The sequence below is a fragment of the Oncorhynchus mykiss genome, chromosome 7 (assembly GCF_013265735.2).
Source record: "Oncorhynchus mykiss isolate Arlee chromosome 7, USDA_OmykA_1.1, whole genome shotgun sequence".
NCBI lineage: Eukaryota > Metazoa > Chordata > Actinopteri > Salmoniformes > Salmonidae > Oncorhynchus > Oncorhynchus mykiss.
In genome coordinates, this window is record NC_048571.1 from 63,559,853 (window position 1) to 63,581,913 (window position 22,061).

The 22,061-nt window shown below is 38.3% G+C and overlaps 1 protein-coding gene across 1 annotated transcript; it reads left to right on the forward strand.

The window, feature by feature from the left end:
- The first annotated feature begins 9,950 nt into the window (after positions 1-9,950).
- Positions 9,951-13,418, forward strand: LOC110528202 (homeobox protein Hox-C11a-like). Its single transcript, XM_021610060.2, has 2 exons — positions 9,951-10,803; positions 12,111-13,418. The coding sequence occupies exons 1-2, from the start codon at positions 10,098-10,100 to the stop codon at positions 12,341-12,343; spliced, it is 939 nt and encodes a 312-aa protein (XP_021465735.2). The 5' UTR covers positions 9,951-10,097; the 3' UTR covers positions 12,344-13,418.
- Positions 13,419-22,061: the final 8,643 nt, after the last annotated feature.

Here is a 22,061-nt window from a genome sequence, read left to right on the forward strand (position 1 = left end):
CAACTACCACCTTGTATTCAGAATAAAAAAGCTTATTCCATCATATTCATGCTTTTGCATAACTGGATTTGTCGCACTGAACTTGAGTTAACTTAATGCTTTATTTATAGAAATGCTTTCAGATTCCCACATTTACACGTAGGCCTGCCTCTGATCACGCATAGCCTACCTCTATTCAACTTGACATTGGGTTTAGCGAAAACATAGTATAGTGTTAATTTCGACCACTTTTAACTTTAAAGGCCATCCATAGGCTCTCTAGCCTAAATTAATTTTACAAATAATTTAAGCATTATCCAAATGTCTTGACCTGCGTAAAAAAAAAAAAAAACATGTATTTAAAAGCCTTTTTGAGATTTAGCTAATTATTTGGATTTTAGCCTATCGTAATCGGTTCTTAAATCTAACCTAGATATTGTATGTCTGCGAAAAAGAAACGAGAAGTGAATTAGGCTGCACTTAAAGGTAAAATTCACTAGTTTTGGCCATGCATGTTTAGTGGGGGGGACAAGAGTCACAAATGTTAGGCATTACTCTTTATACAGAGCTATGTGTCTGCACTGATTATACTCCTGTTCTTGCTGTCAAACAACAAGTCGTGTGAAATTTAGATTTAGTCTCAGGGTTACATTTGATCAGGTTGGCTAGTCACAATGTCTTATTCTAATTATTAATGCAGTTAAAGTATATCTTCCCATATGCACGGAGACGCTGAATGCGTTTTTCACCTAAACCTTTTGGTCAAATGTGTCTGTATAGACTTAACCTCCCTTTGCATCTGGTACGTCCAAGTGGAGCTGCTGAATGTATCATGTATATTGAAAATACAGATGCAAGTGTATGACATATATCAAATTGGATAACCAACAGCTAGTTTTGACTTTGAGACGGTCTGCAGGCTCTTTTATGGCGGCTTGTCTGTGAAGCTCAAAGGTCAGAGCTGTCTACGTTGACGCAGACCTTGAATGTGAGACCAAGGCCTCCCTCTGCGGTGAGAGACCGGCTGGGAGATTCTGTCTCTGCGCTCCATAGAGTTGTGTCACGTCACGGACCTAAATCGGACCTAAATCGCAATTTGGCCTCAAGAACGTTGTCTGCATTTTAGTTTTAGAGTTGAGTGTACTGTTTTAATAATTATATATATTTACAGAAGATAGGATAGAAAAGGCCAAGATAGCCTTCTTCCGATATTAATTATGCCACGAATGAGAACTTAATAAATGTTTTCCATATTTTCGGATGGTTTTACCAGATTTGTATGACATTTTACGTGACCATTTATGACATTGTTTTTCCTTACTTTAGTATATTGAGAAAATGTATATTTCAAGGAGATTTTTTCTATTTTCCATGTAAATGTCATAATTGATTGATTAGGTGAAGCGTAGGCCTAACATAAATATTAAATTGACCTCGGTCCAGGGATAAACAAAGAGAAAAGTTATAGGCTAGTTACAAGAAGTGAATATCCCTGTTTTACGCGTGAGGTTTGTGTGTAAAACCAAAATACATAATTTTTGCCGTTTTCTGTTATGCATTTTGAACTGTGCTGTAAGCGAAAACAATTATAGGTTTCCCAAAAAGTGTTATTGTGTTCATACAGCATCTTGATCGAAAAACTACGGGATGTAACATTTGAGCGCTTCAGTATTAGCCTATAGTCAGATCACTAGTTTTTAGACGAGTTATTAAGGCCTACATGTCTGGAACTTCAGGATGAAAAAGCAATTAACGTGAAGAAATTGTGTTTATTTTTTTGCTGGTACGTTTCCTAACGGATAACGACTATTTAATAGGCTATCAATGCGCAAACATGTTTAGTTTCTAATGAAACACAATCGTTTTATCAAACCAAGTAGAGAAAAATAGCCTGCTCCTGGATTTTTTAACAAACACGAGGACTGATTATAGGTCCATGTGCCTTTATTTTGCTGACAATAATGTATATTTATATCCACTAACCTGTGGGTCTAGATTAATCACTGGAAAATGCTTCTGGATACATTGTATTCTTAAAGAGTAAGTTTCCTTCATTCTTGCCCCTTCTTCCACCATTTGCTTTTCACTTCCAAAGCCAATTGCCAAGTTCAGTCACCATTGTTTGTTTGTTTGTTTGCGCGTGCGTGCGTGTGTGCGTGTGCGCGTAAGGGGGAAATAAAGAGAGAAGAGAGAAGAAAGAGAGAGAAGAAAGAGAGGCCTACACAATTTAGCCTGGCGTATTCACTGTCTTTTATTGTCATAGCACTATTTAACGAGTTTCAAACCTTAGTTGTAGCCAACTAAAGTAAAGATTTGTCCCACTAAATTCGGTAAATCGGTGTCAAGGTCATATTTGGAGCATGTGCTGCTTATTTACAGACACCGTATCACAATTCTCTATCAAGCAACCGATAGATCTTCAAATATGGCTTTGTGAACAATATATCAGTGATATCTGAACAACGAATCTAACGTAATATTGAATTACACTTCATATCCAAACCTCAGACGAAGGTGTTGTTATCCCACCTTCTTCAGTGACAACAAATTAATTGAGGTTTTGTTTCAAAATCTATATGGGCGATGCCATTTTTTAAAGTGTTTGAACACAATTAAAACAAACAAACTAATCTAAAACTATTTTAGTTGTATCCGTTTGTATAAACTATTAAATTGTAGTTGGGCAATTTGTTCAACTCGGCAGATGTTGGTGTCTGTTATTAAGACTCTTCCAATGGAAGGAATTTAAATGTTCACATTTTCCGAGATGGCCTATGCCTTATTCTTCTTCATTTAAAAAAAAAGTGTATTTTCACATATATAATGTAAACAACAACTGAATTGGAATAGGCATGTGAATTTATACGCCCCAATATAATATGGGAGCAGGGTAAAACAAAAAGGTGGCCTATGCCAAATTAAGATTAGACCCTACATTCTTTACAAATGGTTTTAAAAAATGTATTCTGCTTAGATTCTAAGTAAGTTTGATGCACGCCCTTTGTCTTTTCTTTTTGCGATACTGCTGTGCGTCTCCTCCTCATAGAATTTCGACCTTTACGCACGCTAAGCATTTTGACTTTATACACACTTATCAGATAGGTTTAAGTTTTACGCACACATTTAGTCTATTCTTATATTCAAAGTAGGCCTGTTATTAAATTGCCTAATTAATCGCCATAATGTCTTGATAACTAAAACGCATCACCTGCGTGTTTTTTAGAGTCATTGTCATCACTATACTGTATTTGGAATCTTGTTGGGCTGTTCAGTATGCATGTGCTAGGCCTTTCGACATAATCCTTCGTCATATTTGCCTTTGGGCTATAGGCCTACCTACTGTATGAAGACCTACATGCTTACTGAAAAATGCCATGCGCAAAACTACTTCAGAGGTGGATATCAAAGAAACATTTGTTTCCACATGAGTGCATCATACAAATGGCAGTGTTTTGATGTTCAAGGTTTCCACACGTCTGCCCCAGAGGACGGTGCGGCACATCGTCCCAGTGTTTCCTGCCGTCTATGTGGGCGGGAACCCACATACAAATTGAAGGTCAAGTTAGTAAGCTCCTTATATGGGTCTCCACTGTCCATCGCAAATGTTTTGGGAAAAGGGCAAGAAAGACCGTTAAAAAAAGAGGGGGAAAAACTGTTCTTTAAAGTCGTAGCTATATGGTGGTTGTATTTTATTTTAAAGTTCTCGTTGAGTATAAAGAAAGACTTACAACTTAGGTGGATAGAGAGAGACAGGAGAGGAAAGGTTCCAGGGCTCGTTTTGAAAGAATAAATTGTTTCTCAACAAGAATAGAAGATGTAATATATCCAAAGTGATCGGGATGCCAACTTCAAAAGCGGCAGTCTCCGCTAGATCTGAAGGCAGTAGTGTCTTGAGTTGGAAAGGAAATTAAACATCATAAAGAGAGAGGCTCAATTAGGGGCCCAATGCTTAAGCGCTACCGAATCCTGTAGGAAACAAAGACGGATATTCGGTAAGAAAATACAGATTCTATTTCCTCTCTCATAAATCTACTTTACCTTTCAGATACTTAAGAAAAACGTTTTACCGCGTTTTTTTGTTTGGTCTTAGATAGTCAAATGCCAAATGTCTCAAGTCAGCGAAAGTTCATCGTGTATTTTGGACATGTTGTGATTTTTAACCCAGGCTATTACTAAGCAATGTTATCCCATTTATTAATACTATAGAATCGGAAAAAGACTACCTTTTGGTTTGCGCTAGCATAGTAGCACGCATAATCTGAGCAACGCTATTTTCCCTTTTTTTTATGAATAAATTCACACATTTGTGGTTACTTACGTTCATGTTTATTTTCACAAAGGTAGCACGGGATTTTATACGTTTTGTCAGAACATTATCAAAGTCAATGATGCATTACAATGTAGGCTTCCTTGTTGATTCGTGCATTGGTACGAACTGATATTGTCATTCTATCAGTTGATTTTAGAGTATGTCTATGCAAAATGGAGACATTGGCTGGTCCTGGGATATCGACCACATGACTTGTTATCCAAACTCCATACAAATATATGAAGGATAATTCTCAATTCATGAAGTTTATGACGCCTCTCGTCAAATAGCCAATGGGACGAACAAATAGACACGATTTGGGTTCAATTCCATTGAAACTCGGGCAGTTCAGTAAATTAATACAAATTAAATTAGCGTTTTTGATGGAAACTATCATTCAAAATATAATAAATAGTACGGTAGGCTAAGTATGTTGGCCATGCGGGAATCAAATATAGGCCTACCCAATCATGATCTTGCAGGAATCATGTTCAAACCAACTGGGTCGTCATAACCCTAAAATTGGACAATTCCCAGTTGAATCTCAGCTAATTAACGGAATTGACTGATGAGGCCTTGGTGCAGCCATCGCTTGCATGCCCATAGTGGGTTTGAGAGCTCCACGGGACAGGGCACATGTAGTCTGAACGATAAAGACATGTGGGCCTCATTGGCTTATTATTGTTTGTCGTAGTGACAATATAGTGGTGGTATATAGTACTTTTATAGCTATTTAGGTTATAGGTTGTTGTTTTGAGGGGGTATGCTTTCCACTGGATGTCCGTTTAATATTCCATTTGATCAATATTTGTTTGTTGTTGGCTCAATGCTTAATTACCATGTGACAGACACTACTGCATGTCGGTGTATTTTGGTTTGAACCAAGACAAGTGTGTTTTGTTAGTTCGTTTTTAATAATCTATTTGGATTTCAACGTTGATGAGACCTAATCACCTTGACTAGTTTTGTCTGAAGTATTACTGTTTTTGACAAGTTGATTATTATCATTAGGCCAACTGCAAAAACGTTGCATTTGTTCCTGCACATGGAGGTACAAACGAAATCTAGACACTTGGATGAATGTTGAGTCCTTTCCAAATACGGTGACGTAGGCTAATGGTTATTTGGGCTATATTAGGATTGAAAATATTGCCACAATTCGGCGTATTCATGCTCCAACGTATGTTATTTGAATAATGGATATACAATGCAGATATTGCAAATGTATATACAGTATACAAAAAAAATCGGCTTTATGATTGGCTTTAATCGTCAACTTTTGATAGGCCTATCATGGCTAACTCGAACATTGCTTATCGCTTATGGACCCACTTTATAAGTATTTTATGTTTTTGTTGTTGTTTTTTTAAAGAAATAAGCTGTGCCTACTCAAATGTTTTCATGAATTTGTATGTAGCTTATTTAAGACACAGGAAACGCAATTAACCACAGCTTTGGTAATAGTAGGCTATATTAACTTGTTGCTGCTTTTGGGATCGTAATAAAATGTGTATTTGGTAATGACTGACTGACTATACGTCAGATGCCCATTTCCATATTTAAAAAACAGTGTAAAAGTCGCACACTAGGGAAGACAGGCAACCGACCTTAAGTTTAATTATAACGTTTTCAGTGTTTGTTGATACTAGTTTTTCCTGACAGCATCTAGACACATTGCTGTGCACAAGGTTTTCTCATTATTTTTGCCCATTTCCTATTTGTCCTAAGAGGCTTGTCCACGCCAGTCGTGCAGATTCAACCGACAAATGACAGACAATTCTCACAAATACATCTGCAAATTGCAGCCTATTCGGTTTTTTCTTCTTCGTATGATGCAAAAATGCAGTCATTGAAATAACACTAAATTCTAAATCATACGCCCACAAATTACTCTGCCACAAGGTGGAGAAAATTGTCCACTAAAATCAATCCACATCCCTTAATTGTTATATTAGACCCTATTGGAAGTGACAGACGTGCTGTGAATAAACAATGAATGAAGAAAAAAAATCGTTATTATATATTTTCGCGGTTTTGGTGTTTATTGCGCACACAAGCATATAATAAATATATTTCGTTCGAGGAGCGATATTCTTTCAACGCTGACTCTCCCTGGGTTAGACCATACCTCAGCTAACCCTCCAAAATATTTTTTCATAGCACATTTTGGTTTGTTATATCCATGAGTGGGCTACCCTCTACATAAATTATCCCACCAATAACGAGACAGAAAAATCCACACATTTAACGTTGGGTACTTTATCGTACAGTATTTTATTCATTGTTTATCATTGTTTTAGGCTATATATTGTAGCCTATGTTTATAGTCTATCATCTATATGGCTAATTTCCATAATCAATAGGCTATCACATGATAAATCCTCTCTTCTTCAATTATGGTTCGCCAAACAACTTGCACAACCAAGGCCTACTGTTGTGTGCTTCGGCCTACTGCACAGTTAACTTATGGTATCTTCACGTAAGGGCCTATGTGTTAAAAACCTGTTTCCCATTTTCAGTCACTGTGGCTCGTTGCTTTTGCCAGGACCTCAGTGTAACCATGGCCTTTTTTGTTGATGCTTGAATCTCTTCACAGCTCATACAACCGAATTTAATAGGTTGGCTTACATCCAATTAAAATTATCTGGGCCATGAGGGGACAATAATGTTATTTCACACGCTTGCCACATCGAGCGCTTGTTTCAGCTCGAATTTATGTAGGTATATACATTTGATGAAGCTAACTTGACCACTGTCTTGAGAGAAAATATAGCCTATCCTCTTCTCCCTTTTGTCTCTATGTTCATGATTTCTCTTTGGATTAAAAATACTCAAGGTCTATAGTTGTTGGTTTACAATAATGGGTGGTGTTGCCTTACGTGGATTTCGCGGACAGACACTTTGTCAAGTCTTCTCCACAACAGTGTTATTTTCAAGCAGCCAATGGCAAATATTTACAAAAAAGATCGAGTTCAAGTCTCATGACGCTAGAGACAATTGACGCTTTTAGGGATATTAGGATACCCTCATCGAGATTATATTTGTTACACACAATATTAAACGGTTGAAGAGAGACAGACAGTTTTAGGAGAAATATCTTAATTCAAGTCGAAGGAATATCTCGATTTGTTTTATATCAGTGTACTACTGCGAACAGGCTTGAGCTAACCTAGCTTTCCAAGTGCACGCAGGCCTTCATGAAAGCAATGTAGCCACTCATATTCAGATGCTATAGGCTACATGCTAATCTGTATTGAGAAATAATCTGTAGAAAGAATTTGTATTGTGCCTAAAAGAAACAGTATAGCCAGTATGTTCAAATGAACACTGTATTGTGCACTTGGCATCCCTGCAGTTTGGAAGAGAGCACTTAATGGCCATACACGGCCGACTGTCCCAGGAAGAGAATACCATTTTTATGGCAGGCTATTTGTTTATTAGTTCTACTGCTCTCCGGGTGCAGTTTATGCGTACCGAGATTCAATCTTATCTTTTGCTGAATGTGACAAGAGATGTACAGATTTATTTCAAAGCAAACGCTATTGCTAACATTATATTGTGCACACATCGCACCTCTCTTTTCTTGAATTTCAACAGCTTTAGAATGCATGCATGTAGCCTATGAAATATTTAACACAGTAAGTAAACACAATGATGTATAGTCTTCTTGTAAGTGTCTGTTTCGGGTATGCTACATTTTGTGATTGTGGTCGAGATGTAAGGAATTAAAATGGCACAAATCTTTGTAAACTTCGCTCCTTTCAACAAAAGCCTACTAGCCAAATAGGTGAAGAAAAGTCAATTTAGTGCAGCTCTTCCGCCTTTTATGGTGGTTGCTTGCAGGATTTTGGTGGTCAAATTCAAGTGCTGTGTCTGGACAGCTGTCGGATTTCTTTGTACTTGATTGCAGGCTTCTTGCGCCTCGACCTCAGGTCCTGAACATGTTCCTGCTTTTTTTTTTTTTTTTAACTTTTATTTAACTAGGCAAGTCAGTTAAGAACGAATTCTTATCTTCAATGACGGCCTAGGAACTGTGGGTTATCTGCCTTGTTTAGGGGTAGAATGACAGGTTTTTACCTTGTCAACTCGGGGATTCGATCTTGAAAACTTTTGTTTACTAGTCCAACGCTCTAACCACTAGGCTACTTGCTGCCTGCCGCATGAAACTCAAACGATGCGGTATTTATTTGTCCGCACAGCATAACGCTGAAGCTTTAGCACTTTCTGTAAGAAGTCTGGCATTATATATTGAACACTATGATATATTAACATTATTTATTGAGCGCTTTTCCTAATTTCTAGTTCAATGAAACTCTTTGGTCTTTGTTAGTGATGGAAAACTTATGTTTTCGAATATGCATAATGGCTTATCATCCCGGGTTCTGGTTGATGCAAAAATGCATGGAAGAAATCTAATGTGCTATAGAGAGCTTGCATTCCTTTTATGCCTTCTCCCTTTTTAGCCTATTCCCAACGTGCAAAGTGCAAACGTAGGGACATCCGAACACGTGTAGGGAAATGTTATGGTAAAGCCATATTTATATTTGGATTTATCTGGAATATAAATTAAATAATAAATTAAAATGAGTAAAATGTCACAGACAGAGCATTTATCCCATAAATAGATGGCCAATATACAAATACAATGATATTAAGTGGTTTGTATAATTTGTCGAACGTATATAAATCTCGACGTGTAGGCATATAAGCTAAAATCTACATATGTAAAGCCGGGTTAATGTCTAAACATATTCATACAGGGAAAAGCATGGGTGCGTGCGCGCGCACACACACACACACGCACACACACACACACAGACACACACACACACACAAACACAGGTTATAAACTCAAGAACTATGTTTTTGTTCTCTGACTTCCTTGTTTCCATCACGTCGTCAAACACTGGCCTAACAAAAAAATATATTCAGAATTTCGATGCAAATGTACATTCATGTTTCTTTCCGTGATCTTGGTTATGGGGGTAGAGCCGCGTTAAAATTGGGTTCTTAACGAGATCTTTAATAAACCAGTTATCACAACAGGTTTACTTGGAATTCATAACATATAAACTAAACCATCCGACTAGATGATAATAAACATTTGATCTACATTTTATTTGCTGAAATATCAGGCTATATGGAAATTGGGCCTTCATGCAAATTCATTCACAAAAGACGACTGTAAGAAATTCTAAGTGTTATCATCATTTATTTGTAATAATTCAAGAGTTTGTAGAATATGTTCAATATTCACTTCAAGTTTTTTTGATAGGATAGAGGATTAATAGAGGTCTTTCATTGGTAGGAAAATAAATTGGGGAAAGGGGTAATCTCAAACACTGCACAATAACCATTATAGCTGACATTTGCATGGCCTCATAATAATAATAACCATAATAATAGTAATACTAATAACATTAATAATCATTATTATTATAATCAAAAACCCGTACCTGTTAGTTATTTACAATGCATTGCATTGCGCGAGTACTATACGGTACAAGAGTTTGTATTATGATTATATCATTCAGAGACTAAAGCAAAACATTTTAAGATACCTGATATTGATTTTTATAATACTCATGCGGTGTTGGAAAACCAATCGTTTGAACCTTCTATATTTTACCTAAGTGAACCACTCCTACACATGTAAGTGTTCCAAATTGATATATGACAATATCTACTTTCAATCACGTGTCTTGGGGCGACTTAGACGGATAGCACGTCATCTCGCCTTCCCAAATGTTCTCCTTCTGCAGTTCGAATCCAAAACATCTATCTATAGTGCAAGAGAACGGGGAGAAAGATGTTTAACTCGGTTAATCTGGGAAACTTCTGCTCACAGACGCGAAAAGACAGGACTTCCGAGTTCGGAGACAGAGCGAGCTGTGCGTCCAACCTTTACCTCCCCAGCTGCACATATTACGTCCCCGAATTTTCTGCTGTCTCTTCGTTCCTGCCACAGGCCCCATCTCGGCAAATCACCTACCCGTACTCCACGAACCTCTCCCAAGTGCAACCGGTTCGGGACGTTTCTTACGGTTTGGACCCCTCAACTAAGTGGCACCATAGAGGGAACTATGCGTCCTGCTACTCTGGGGAGGAACTGGTACATAGAGACTGCCTTCCGCCATCGTCCACCATGACAGACATGCTGATGAAAAACGAAAGTGTATACAGTCATCACCATCATCACCACAACCACCCAAGCTCCAACCACCTATCCACGGGCTTTTATTCGGGTGTGGGGAAAAACCACGTTCTACCGCAGGGCTTTGATCGCTTTTTCGAAAGCACACACAATGGGACCGAAAACAGCTCGACAGAGAACTGTGCCCAGAACGGCGAATCCAGTAAGCTGGATTCGGCGTCTCAGCCGCCTGCCGCCCTCCTCCATAGCACCACAGGTCCTGAGAAAGACCCAGAGGATGAAGAGGAAAACGTTAATTCTGGTTCTTGTGCTTCTTCATCGGGCAAGAAAGACGACAGCGCCAACAAAACAAGCCACTCGAGTAGGTACCGAAGCTGTAAAAAAAGGTTAAAGGACTAGCCCGGTATTTTTGTCGGTCAGATTTTATGTGGAGTTTTATAAGCATTCAACGGATTTTATTATAACCTACAAAGCTCTTTCTTCCAACAAGAAAACATTTTACGATGGGAAAGCGCTTTGAAAAAAAACGATACGTTACACACAGGCAGCAGGCAGCAGCTCTCCCAGTCTGTGAAATTTTAATAGCCCGCTATTGTGACAAACGGTAACTTTGGTCATGAACTTGCGCTGGGCGATGTTTCACCAAGTTGTCGAGGGTAAAAAGCAATTGAGCAGAACACTGCTTTTGGGTGTCCTTTGATTTCCTCCCCCTTCTCAGCAGCCTCCTGTAAAATGCAGAAATGCCACTGTGTTGCTACTCTGGACAGGTTGCTTTACGCATTAACAGCAGCTAGCATATTTGTTCGATCGAGATTGCATGTACAAAATAATAGCCAAATAATAGTTGTGATAATCATATTGTTTTGTTTCTTTGGGACCTATGCTCTTCTCAAAACGGGCATATGTATTGGTAACCGTGCAAGTAGGCTAGCCCAGTATTTTAGTTTTTAGGGTAATCAATTATTTAAAACTTCCAAGCGTTGAGATCTTACTCTAGGCTATTCTGTAAATCACCAACAAACTCGTTCGGTTTTGTTATAGTCCATGTAGAATATGATAAACCAATAAGCAAATAGCCTAGATATAATTCACTCATATTCATTTGAGACTAATAAACAGTGGCTCCCAGTCCGTAGGCCCAAGCGCCCCCATAGAGGCATGGAAGAATTTGTTTCTAGCCTATAATTATATCCCACCTATTTGATTGGCAGTAATGCTATCTAGGTATCCAGTGTTAATTCGCTATAGATGATCGCATTATGATATGAAAGGAAGGTTCATTTTTCCATGATAGCCATATATTCCCATTTATTATGGCAGTGTTGAGTGGGGAATGTAAGGCAGGTAGTGAGGCGATGAAGTGCAATGTCTTTGTCGTTTCGTGAATAGCGTTACAAAACTCGTCAAGAGATTTTATAGAGATGGTTGATTATCGTTGTATGTTACAAGAGGATGGCACTGGGGGCCATGGATTTAAGGATACAGAGAAAGAAATGAATGTGCAGGCTTGAGGGTAGGCTACGTGTTTAGGACACTTGCATTTTATCAAACTTAACATACCTACGTTCTGAATCCCCATACGTTTCAGCGTGTATCGTAATGCTTGTTTTATTTGAAAAAACACTCGACCTTACATTCTCCTGATGATTTGTTTTATATTGCTCTAAGGTACACCACGCACCAGGAAGAAGAGGTGTCCTTACACGAAGTTCCAGATTCGGGAACTGGAAAGAGAGTTCTTCTTTAATGTTTATATCAACAAGGAGAAACGGTTGCAGCTCTCCAGAATGCTAAACCTCACTGACCGTCAAGTCAAAATCTGGTTCCAGAACCGCCGAATGAAAGAAAAGAAATTAAGCCGAGATCGGCTGCAGTATTTTTCTGGAAATCCCTTATTGTGAACTAAACTCTAAACTGGTAGCTTTGGTGAGAAATAATCATCAATATTATAATCTCTAAAACTGAATTGCCTTTGGAGGACAAGGCCGGACTCGACTGGCCAAAAACAAGTGTTAGGTCATTCATAGAAACGCTGAGACTGGAAAGAAAATAAGTTATCAATATGTTTTACGTTTCCTTGTTTTGTTGAACCAATAACATGAACCAGCATAAAACAAGACATTAGAGAAATGTATCTCTGACAATAGCAGAGCAATGAAAGTAAACTATTCCATTTTTTTCCAATGAAAGATTTATATTTACCGTTTGTCACATTCGGCCAAACATTTGAAACATTGTAATGGCAAGTACAACATCAGTATTTATTTTTGTTTGATTATATCCTATTTCGATTCACTTGTGAAATTCTGTCTTCCCAGTGACATTTCTCTCTTTATCTCTGTATTACATCATTATCCTTTCTTTGTGAAAATGATTTTGCTACAAACTGAACCGACTTGAGGACAGCCGCACAGACACTTCTTCATAGATATGCAGATATATAAACATTTTTGCAGCAACCAAGAACTTCGACACGAATCATCGGTCCCAAATGAATCTCCTTTGACTATATGACTGTATATATATTTCATTTGTTTATAAAATGTTATCACTTAACCTAATTATTATATTTTCAAGAATTCTGAAAATAACTTAGCTCTAGGGCTACAAGCTCTTTGACTAGCGAGCTTTTTGTTGATTGCTTTCCATTTACATGTAATGCAGTATTAAGATATGACATTGCATAAGCCTATATGCATCAAGTGAAAGAATGTAACATAAAAATAAACGAATATATGTATATTATTATTTTTACTGGGTCTAGGTCTGTATTTCAACGATCAACTACCAAGAACGTAATATTATACTTTGTGCATTCATGCAGAATGCTTGGTCTTTTGCAGAATCAGTTGGGCTAGTCCTCAATGCTTGTAGAAGATCATTGCAAGTTACGTTCTACTTGACTTCTTAAGTAGGCCCTTAATAGCACAGTATACAAATAAAACGCTGTGAAACCCTATACATGTCCCTGACAAGTCGTTGAGATTTCATGTTAAGATTCATGGAAAATAAGTATAGGCTCTTTCTCAGAACTCAACTAGGTAGGCTAATTGATACAAATCAAAAATCATTGTCTACACACAAATCAATAGGCTAAAACTAGGTAAAATGTCAGATTAAAATATTAGGAGTGCTTGTAACATTGTTAAACTATTTGTCATGAACATGAGGGTGCTACATTTGTCTTAATTGCCCACTTCTCTTATTTTCACGGAAAACTCTGTAAATAATTAGAGGTGCTATAATGTTGAATTTGTTTTCGTCCATGTATGACCTATAGGCTATATGTAAAGTAAACACAGTTGCGTGTGCGTGCATGTGTGCGCGTGTTAGTGATGTTGTTGAGTGAATGTGTCAATGAGCTGGCCTGGTCTAGACACTGTCATAAAGACAGGGGCACTAAATAGCTACTTTTCTCTTAATTACACCGTCTGCCCAGTGGAGAGATTCCTTCCATCGTAAATAGAGAGGTCGAGTAGGCTGGCTATAGGTGGCCGTTTACGTAAAAACATATAAACATCCTATTTGAAACATGTCTGATTTAGATAACATCCCGAGCGCACTATCTTCACGTCATCCACTAGGCCTATATCTTTATCCATTTGCGCTTGGGACAACAAAACGAGGACAACTTGGATATCCGTTTCCGGAGAGAAAAAAACTCAAGTTTATCGACCATTTGGTATAGGCCTTTACCTCACCACTGATGTCCTGCGGCTGTGACATGTTTTTTACTCTGTGGCTGCCGACGCATTTACGCATAGACTATATCTAATGTTATTCACACCGATGCGCAACAATTTACAGATATGGAGGACTTTGAACGTTTAGGTGTATTTTGATGTATTGCGAGAAAGCAAGAGATATTGTCTTTGAACTTTCGTGAAGTCAAGGCCATCACCTTTAACCCTACGCAATAAAGTTGAATCCGAGACTGGCTTTGCTCTCGAAAATGCGGGTACCAACTGGTGAGCCAGCCAATGAGGGTTGCAAACGAAAGAGTGTCGGGGGGAATGGGGGATGGGGTTTGAAGGGGGATGTTTAGAGAACCTACCATTGACCTCTTGAAAACTGACCACATAATGGGCTAATGTTTTTTTTTTCAACCTGTTATGAATGTGTTAGATTTTTGAAAAACAATTTGGCATGTTTTGTTTGCTATTATGTAATATCTGTTTAATTTTAGGTATTTGTGAACCCAAAATAAGCAAAACAGTTAGTCTGTATTGGATACGCTTTATATGCATGATCATACTGTTATAATTCATTTGCTGTAAGCTAATTGAAATGGAAAAGCAGCCCCAATTTGACATCTGGAGTGCAGCAATTTGACATCCTCAAGCAATTGAATAGTGTAACATGTATTTTGTTAAAACCAGATTGAGGTCTAAGTGTATAACACTGTCCAACACTCCAAATAACCTAAACGTTTTGCATTTTCCATATCATGTGGCCTCATATGGGCTACTTCAAAAGTCTCATACATACAGGATGAAATAATAGTTAGATATAGGCCTACATATACTGAGTGTACAAAATATTAGGAATAGCCTCTATTTCCATGACATAGACTGACCATGTGATTCCAGGTGAAAGTTATGATCCCTTATTGTTGTCACTTGTTAAATCCACTAGAATCAGTGTAGATGAAGGGAAGAATGATTTTTAAGCCTTGAGACAATTGAGACATCAAATCAATCAAATGTATTTATAAAGCCTTTCTTACGTCAGCTGATGTCACAAAGTGCTGTACATAAACCCAGCCTAAAACCCCAAACAGCATGCAATGCAGGTGTAGAAGCACCGTGGCTAGGAAAAACTCCCTAGAAAGGCCAGAACCTAGGAAGAAACCTAGAGACGAACCAGGCTATGAGGGGTAGCCAGTCCTCTTCTGGTTGTGCCAGGTGGAGATTATAACAGAACATGGCCAAGATGTTCAAATGTTCATAGATGACCAGCTGGGTCAAATAATAAGAATCACAGTGGTTGTAGAGGGCGCAATGGGTCAGCACCTTAGGAATAAATGTCAGTTGGCTTTTCATAGTCGATCATTCAGAGTATCTCTACCACTCCTGCAGTCTCTAGAGAGTTGAAAACAACAGGTCTGGGACAGGTAGCACATCCGATGAACAAGTCAGGGTTCCATAGCCGCAGGCAGAACAGTTGAAACTGGAGCAGCAGCAAGACCAGGTGGATTGGGGACATGGTCCTAGGGCTCAGGTCCTACAAAACAGAAAGAAAGAAAGAAAGAAAGAAAGAAAGAAAGAAAGAAAGAAAGAACGAAAGAAAGAAAGAAAGAAAGAAAGAAGAAAAGAAAGAAAGAAAAAAGAGAGAGAGAGAATTAGAGAGCATACTTAAATTCACACAGGAACCCTGATAAGACAGGATAAATTCTCCAGATATAACAGACTGACACTAGCCCCCCAACACATAAACTATTGCAGCATAAACTATTGCAGACATGGATTGTGTATGTGTGCCATTCAGAGGGTGAATGGTTAAGACAACAAATTTAAGTGTCTTTGAGTCGGGTATGGTAGTATGTGTCAGGCGCATTGGCTTGAGTGTATCAATAATTGGAACAGGTGGGTTGTTGACGCTCAACAGTGTTCGGTGTGTATCAAGAATGGTCCCCACAAAGGACAGACATCCAGCCAACTTGACACAACTGTGGGAAGCATTGGAGTCAACATGGGGCAGCACCTCTGTGTAATGCTTTCCACACCTTGTAGAGAGCATGCCCTGACAAATTGAGGCTGTTCTGAGGGCTAACGTGTGTGCAACTCAATATTAGGTAGGTACTCCTAATGTTTTCTACACTCAGTGTATTTCAAATATGCCTTTTCCATTTAGTTCCAAATACAAAATGGATTGGCTGATGACCAAACATATAATTTTGGCTTATAGCTCAAGTAACCCCCCCCTCAAACTAATTTAGCATAATATGCCTACCGGGTGATAAAATACATATGGCTGAGGGAAGAGGAGTAGGTTCTGGATCAATGATGGCGATCAAGACTCTCACACTACTGCTCTCACACCCCGCTGAGGGACCTTGGGCCTGAACTGGAGTTTTTCACAACTCAGGGTCCCTCTCACGGCATCAGATTGCCTGCTCTTCTTGGCTCTCGCCTCTCCCTCATTTTACTCTTGTGTGCATGTGCCTATGAGACCAGCGGCCTCTGGAGTGTGTCTGGTGGTGTCCAACGTCACTCAAAGGTGTGTCAGATCTCTGTTTACAATATTGACATAATCAATACATGCTCTCCTAATGGACCTCTTGACATTATTAATCGGGTAGGAGTTGTGGCTGTGGTAGAATCAAATAAATCCAGACCCCCACACAAATCCAGGGCCCCACAAAAAACTGCGTTTTATTTGGTGTTACGTCAATTTTGTTATGACCACGAGGCGACGCTTCCGCACCAGATAGACAATTGTTGAACAAGGCCCTAATGGTACGATTGAGAAGAGAACCACAGGGAGGAGAAAGAAGAATAGCTACTTTGATTATAGCCTACATTGCTTGTAAGCTACAGGCACAACTGCGATACCAGCGTGCTCTTTTGAAGGCTTTGTTAGTATGGGTCTTAAAAAATAATATTTAGCCTATAAGCTAGCTAGGCTTATGGTATGAAGGCATGCAATTGGACGAGAGGATGCAGTGATGAACATCTTTAGGAAATCAAGGTCAGGTTTCCAAAAAGCAATTGTTTGTGCGTAAAGGTCTTTCTGGTGTATGGTGTGCATAATGGTGGGTGGGTGACAGAGAGATAGACTGTGTGTGTGAGTGCGCATTATTTCAGAGAACGAGATTTCGCTTAACCCAGCAAGACGATGACAAGCCTATGTGCAGTTTGGTAAATTGTTTAAGATTTTTTACGACTTTTTTTAACGATTTTTTACGATGTTCAAATGTAATATTATGCTGACTTATCTTGTGGGCCTATCTATATCACACACGATTTATAATTTGATTTAAGGCAGAGAACCTGCGTCGAGCGTAAATGTTCCATTCGTATTTTGCAATTGAAGCCAAATTGCAAAATAGCTCGACGTTGTTTCAAATGTAATATTATTTTACTGTTACGGCATGAAGGCGGACTCCATTTTAGTGTGTGTTGTGGAGGATTAGCTGCGTGTTACACCATCAAGGATTTAGGTTTTTATTTTACTAGGCAAGTCAGTTAAGAACAAATTCTTATTTTCAATGAAGGCCTAGGAACAGTGGGTTAACTGCCTGTTCAGGGGTAGAACGGCAGATTTGTACCTTGTCAGCTCGGTGGTTTGAATTTGCAACCTTCCGGTTACTAGTCCAACGCTCTAACCACTAGGCTACCCTGCCGCCCGTTTTCGGGAATGATTTTGACTCTTATATTGTTACGTTATGCTTCGAGAAAAGTAATTCACATTCCCTTCAAGAAAAGTACCGTGAAGCATGAAATAGTAATATGTAGCCTAAAACACATATATAATTAGCCCGTATAGTAGTCTAATCATATTAAGCTAAAATGAATTACTAATATAGGAATGTGAATGTGAAAAATAAGAACATGGATATAAATAATAATAGTCCGTTTAATGTTGGCAACGGGTGTTTAACCATTAAAACGTTTCCATTGATGCAACTTCTTATCAGTAAGATTGCAATTTTCAGAAAATGTGCATGCTATTTTTCAATTCAGACTGGTATTTTATGTGCTCGTGTTTATATTCTAACTTGTAAACTTTCTATGCAGGTCTAGACCAGGGCCCGTTCAGCGTACCCGCGCAGGTAAGCTATCTGTGTGCATGGGTGTGCATATGTTAAGGTCGTTCACCCTGGGGTATTGGAATGTCACAGGATTTGAGCACGAGTGTGTGTTTTGTGTAATAAGATTCTATATTTTAAGGCTTTGGGGTGTAGTGAGTCGGCAGTAAGGTGACCACACCTGGCTCATACCTTCTTCTTTAAGCAATGTTTTTTCAGATGTGTTGAATTCCATCGCGATACCCAATAAAACCAATAGATTTAGAAATATTTTAAGGCTACTTTATTAATCGAAAACCCTTTATAGAAAGCCCAGATGTTCATATTTTTTGCCTTCTGAAAACATCTGACTGATCCGATGTTTTTCTACGGATCTTATTTATGAAATATACACTTATATTATGTTATAGTGCTATTAATATGTTATACAAATTATGAAATCATGGTAATCATGGTACGTTTCATATACAAATTAAGATAGTTGCACATTCTGTCCTCCAAATAATAAAATGGGTATAAAACACTAACATTTCAGCACACTGTGCCTACTTCAAGGCTTTTTGGAATTATAACGCTGATTTTACTGAAAGCTGACGGGTCTATTCATTTATTTAATTATACAAGAGCCAACAAGCAATCACAATGCCTTGGATCAGTTCTGTCTAAACACACCCTTATAAAAAATATTTGTTTTGTTCCTAATGATATAGGCCTACTAACAATATCTTGTTGATATTCACAAATGTGTGGAAGACGGGTAGACCAGGTGCTACGGACAACACTCAGTCACATAACTTATCTTGCTCCTCACCGTCAGCCCATCCTCTTTAAACACGTCATTGATATCAAGTAGGCCTATGCTCCAGAAATGGGCTACATACCCTTTTTTGTGATCTTAAGAACCAACCTCTGAATGTAATCCAGTTCCTGCCATGTATTAAACTCACATAGCCTCTAAGCCAACTCACCACACTGAACGAGGCGGGGTCTCTTAACAATCCTTTTTAAGATTGTAAATGAAGCCTCTGTGCCCTATAGGCAGGCCAGCTATAGGCCTAGCTGTTTTGTTTTATTTCATACAAACATAAGGACGCGATATTATCAATTGTAACATGGACAGCCACATCACCATTTTGTATTGCTTTGAAATCAAGCTCATTCTCAAAGGGCTGAATTCTTATTTTAGAAATGGCCAAGTACGGGATGTTTCGCACAAATCATGTAAGCTATTGATATAAATGGGCGATTTAAGATGCGTGCAGATATAGCCTAGCCCTACCGTTATAGGATTCGGCCAGCATAGCCTACATTCACTTTCTATCCCCCTGATCCGTGTTTACATCGTTAGGCTACACCATAACATGCTGTGAAAAGGCTGGATCATTGTCAGTGACCTCCCCGTCGGCGCCATTGAGGGCAAAAGTCGCAGCAAAACAAACCAGTTTTTCAATAATTCTTAGATGGTAGGCTATAGTTCACTAATTTGTGGATTACATTTATTTTGAATTGCAAGGCTCTCTGTCAGATTATGACAGCGACACGTTAACTGAGAAGTTAGATCAAATATAGGCTTATATGCATATCTGTTATTCCAGTAAAGGAGAATGTAATGTTATGTTGTATTTTCTAAATCACCATGGATTATGTAGGCTAGGTCAACAGGAAGATAACTTAACTAAGTAAAATATGATCGATTCGGATGCACATCTAGTATAGTTCACCATATATAATAATGCATGCCACTAGCAAACTACATTTTGTTTCTGTAAGTGATCTTTGCGGGAATTAAACCCACGATCATAGCATTTCTAGCAGTGTGTTCTGTAGGCTACTTACTGAGTCACACAACACAATTAACACTTACATGATTGAATCCAATGATTAAGGATCAGCGAAGAAAACTCAACATTCAATTGTCACTATATTATTATTTTCTCTTCTGTAGGTTTTCTCATGCTATGGGGAAACAGATGACTCTCTATGAAATTGCCTCTCAAACAATTTGTTTTACCAATATATTGGCATAGAAGCCTCAAACAAGTAATGGCAGTAAGTTTTACAAGAAAATAGATGGAAATAGATGAACCATGATAAAATGGGTGTATTTAAAGCAACAAGGCCCGATGGGGTGTGGTATATGGCCAATATACCATGGCAAAGGGCTGTTCTTATGCAGGATGCAACGCAGAGTGCCTGGACACAGCCCGTAGATGTGGTATATTGTCCATATCCCACAAACCCCCGAGGTGCCTTATTGCTATTATAAACTGATTACCAACTTAATTAGAGCTGTAAAAATAAATGTGTTGGCATACCTGTGGTATACGGTCTGATATACCACGTCTGTCAGCCAATCAGCATTCAGGGCTCGAACCACCCAGTTTATAATTAAACTGTATAATGAACATTACGTTGGTAGCCAGTTTCTAATAGCAATAGGGAACCTTGGGGGGGTTGTTGCCAATTTACCACGGCATCCAGGCACTCCGCATTGCGTTGTGCGTAAGAACAGCCCTTAAACTTAGTATATTGGCCATATACCACACCCCCTCGAGCCTTATTGCTTAATTACATCATGGCATTGATGAAAAATCTTTCTGATTGGCTTGAAGAGCATTCTAGAGAGCTCTTTATTTCCTTGTAAAGCACGGTATATCAGTTAAATGGTTATAGTTCATTCTTACATGTTCTATTCAGCTGCTTTTGAAAGCTAAAGTCGAATTGAAAACATTTTCTGGTATTGAATTCGATTTTCATAATAGCAAGCTAGGGCGGATAGTAAACTTGCTAGCTGCTTCAGTGGATGTTGACCACATTTCTACCTGTAAACAGTGCTTGAAGTGGGCAGGCGCTCACTGAAGCTGAGTACAGGCACCTCGAGGTGTCTACTGCTTGAGCTCCTGTTTCTCTTATAGAATCTTAGCTCAAAAGTATTGTGGAGCTCCCGCCCCTTAATATAAACAGTACCGGTACCCAAAATGAGTACTGGAACCTATTTCAGTCCAAGTCAAGCACTGCTTGAAAATGAACACATTTCTAGTGGCAAATGTGTTAAATTATAGCCATTATAGCCAAATTATAGCATCTGGAAAATGTTGAAACTCCGTGGAAGGTGAGTTTAATTCCCGTAGCGCATCGTGGAACACACCTTCCACGTCGTTCATTATTTTCCAGAGAACGCAGTTGATTTTCCTTTACATAATTAAATAATATCATTATGCAAATGTTTGCATCACTATTATAGCCACTATTGTAGCCTATAGCCTATATGTGGTTCAACTATATTGATCTATGATTAATGCAAGAAAATGGACAGTAAAATGATTTTTTTTTAAACATAAACAATTAAATGGTTTAAATAATTGTAATTAAAAAAAAGGAAAACAAAAGGGGTAGTAGCCTTTTGCTTACTTTTGAATTACTTGTCAGACAACGACTGTCTAAGTGTATAAAAACAAATGTAAAGGTTTGCACACAAAAAAAAGGACAGGCTTTTGATAACAGGTATAGTATAGTAATGAGTAATGAGAGAAATTCTCTAAAACACATTCATTACCTTTTGGCTATCGATAATAGTGTTTATAAACCTGACATCCCTGATACACTTTCTCATTCCACTCCTTTCTTTCTCACTCTGGCACAGCCTATAAACAAAGCTACTGCGTTCGTCAATTGTATTGTTCTTTCTCTTTTATTATACCCTACTATTATATGCCATTTATAGAACTCTATGAAAGAGACCTTAAGTTCTGCCATGTCCAGTTTTAACGAACTATAAGAAATATAAACAACAGATAATGTTTCGTTATTAGCTTTAGAAAACATAGTCATAATAAGATCAAATCATACAACTACTGGGCAGTTGATGT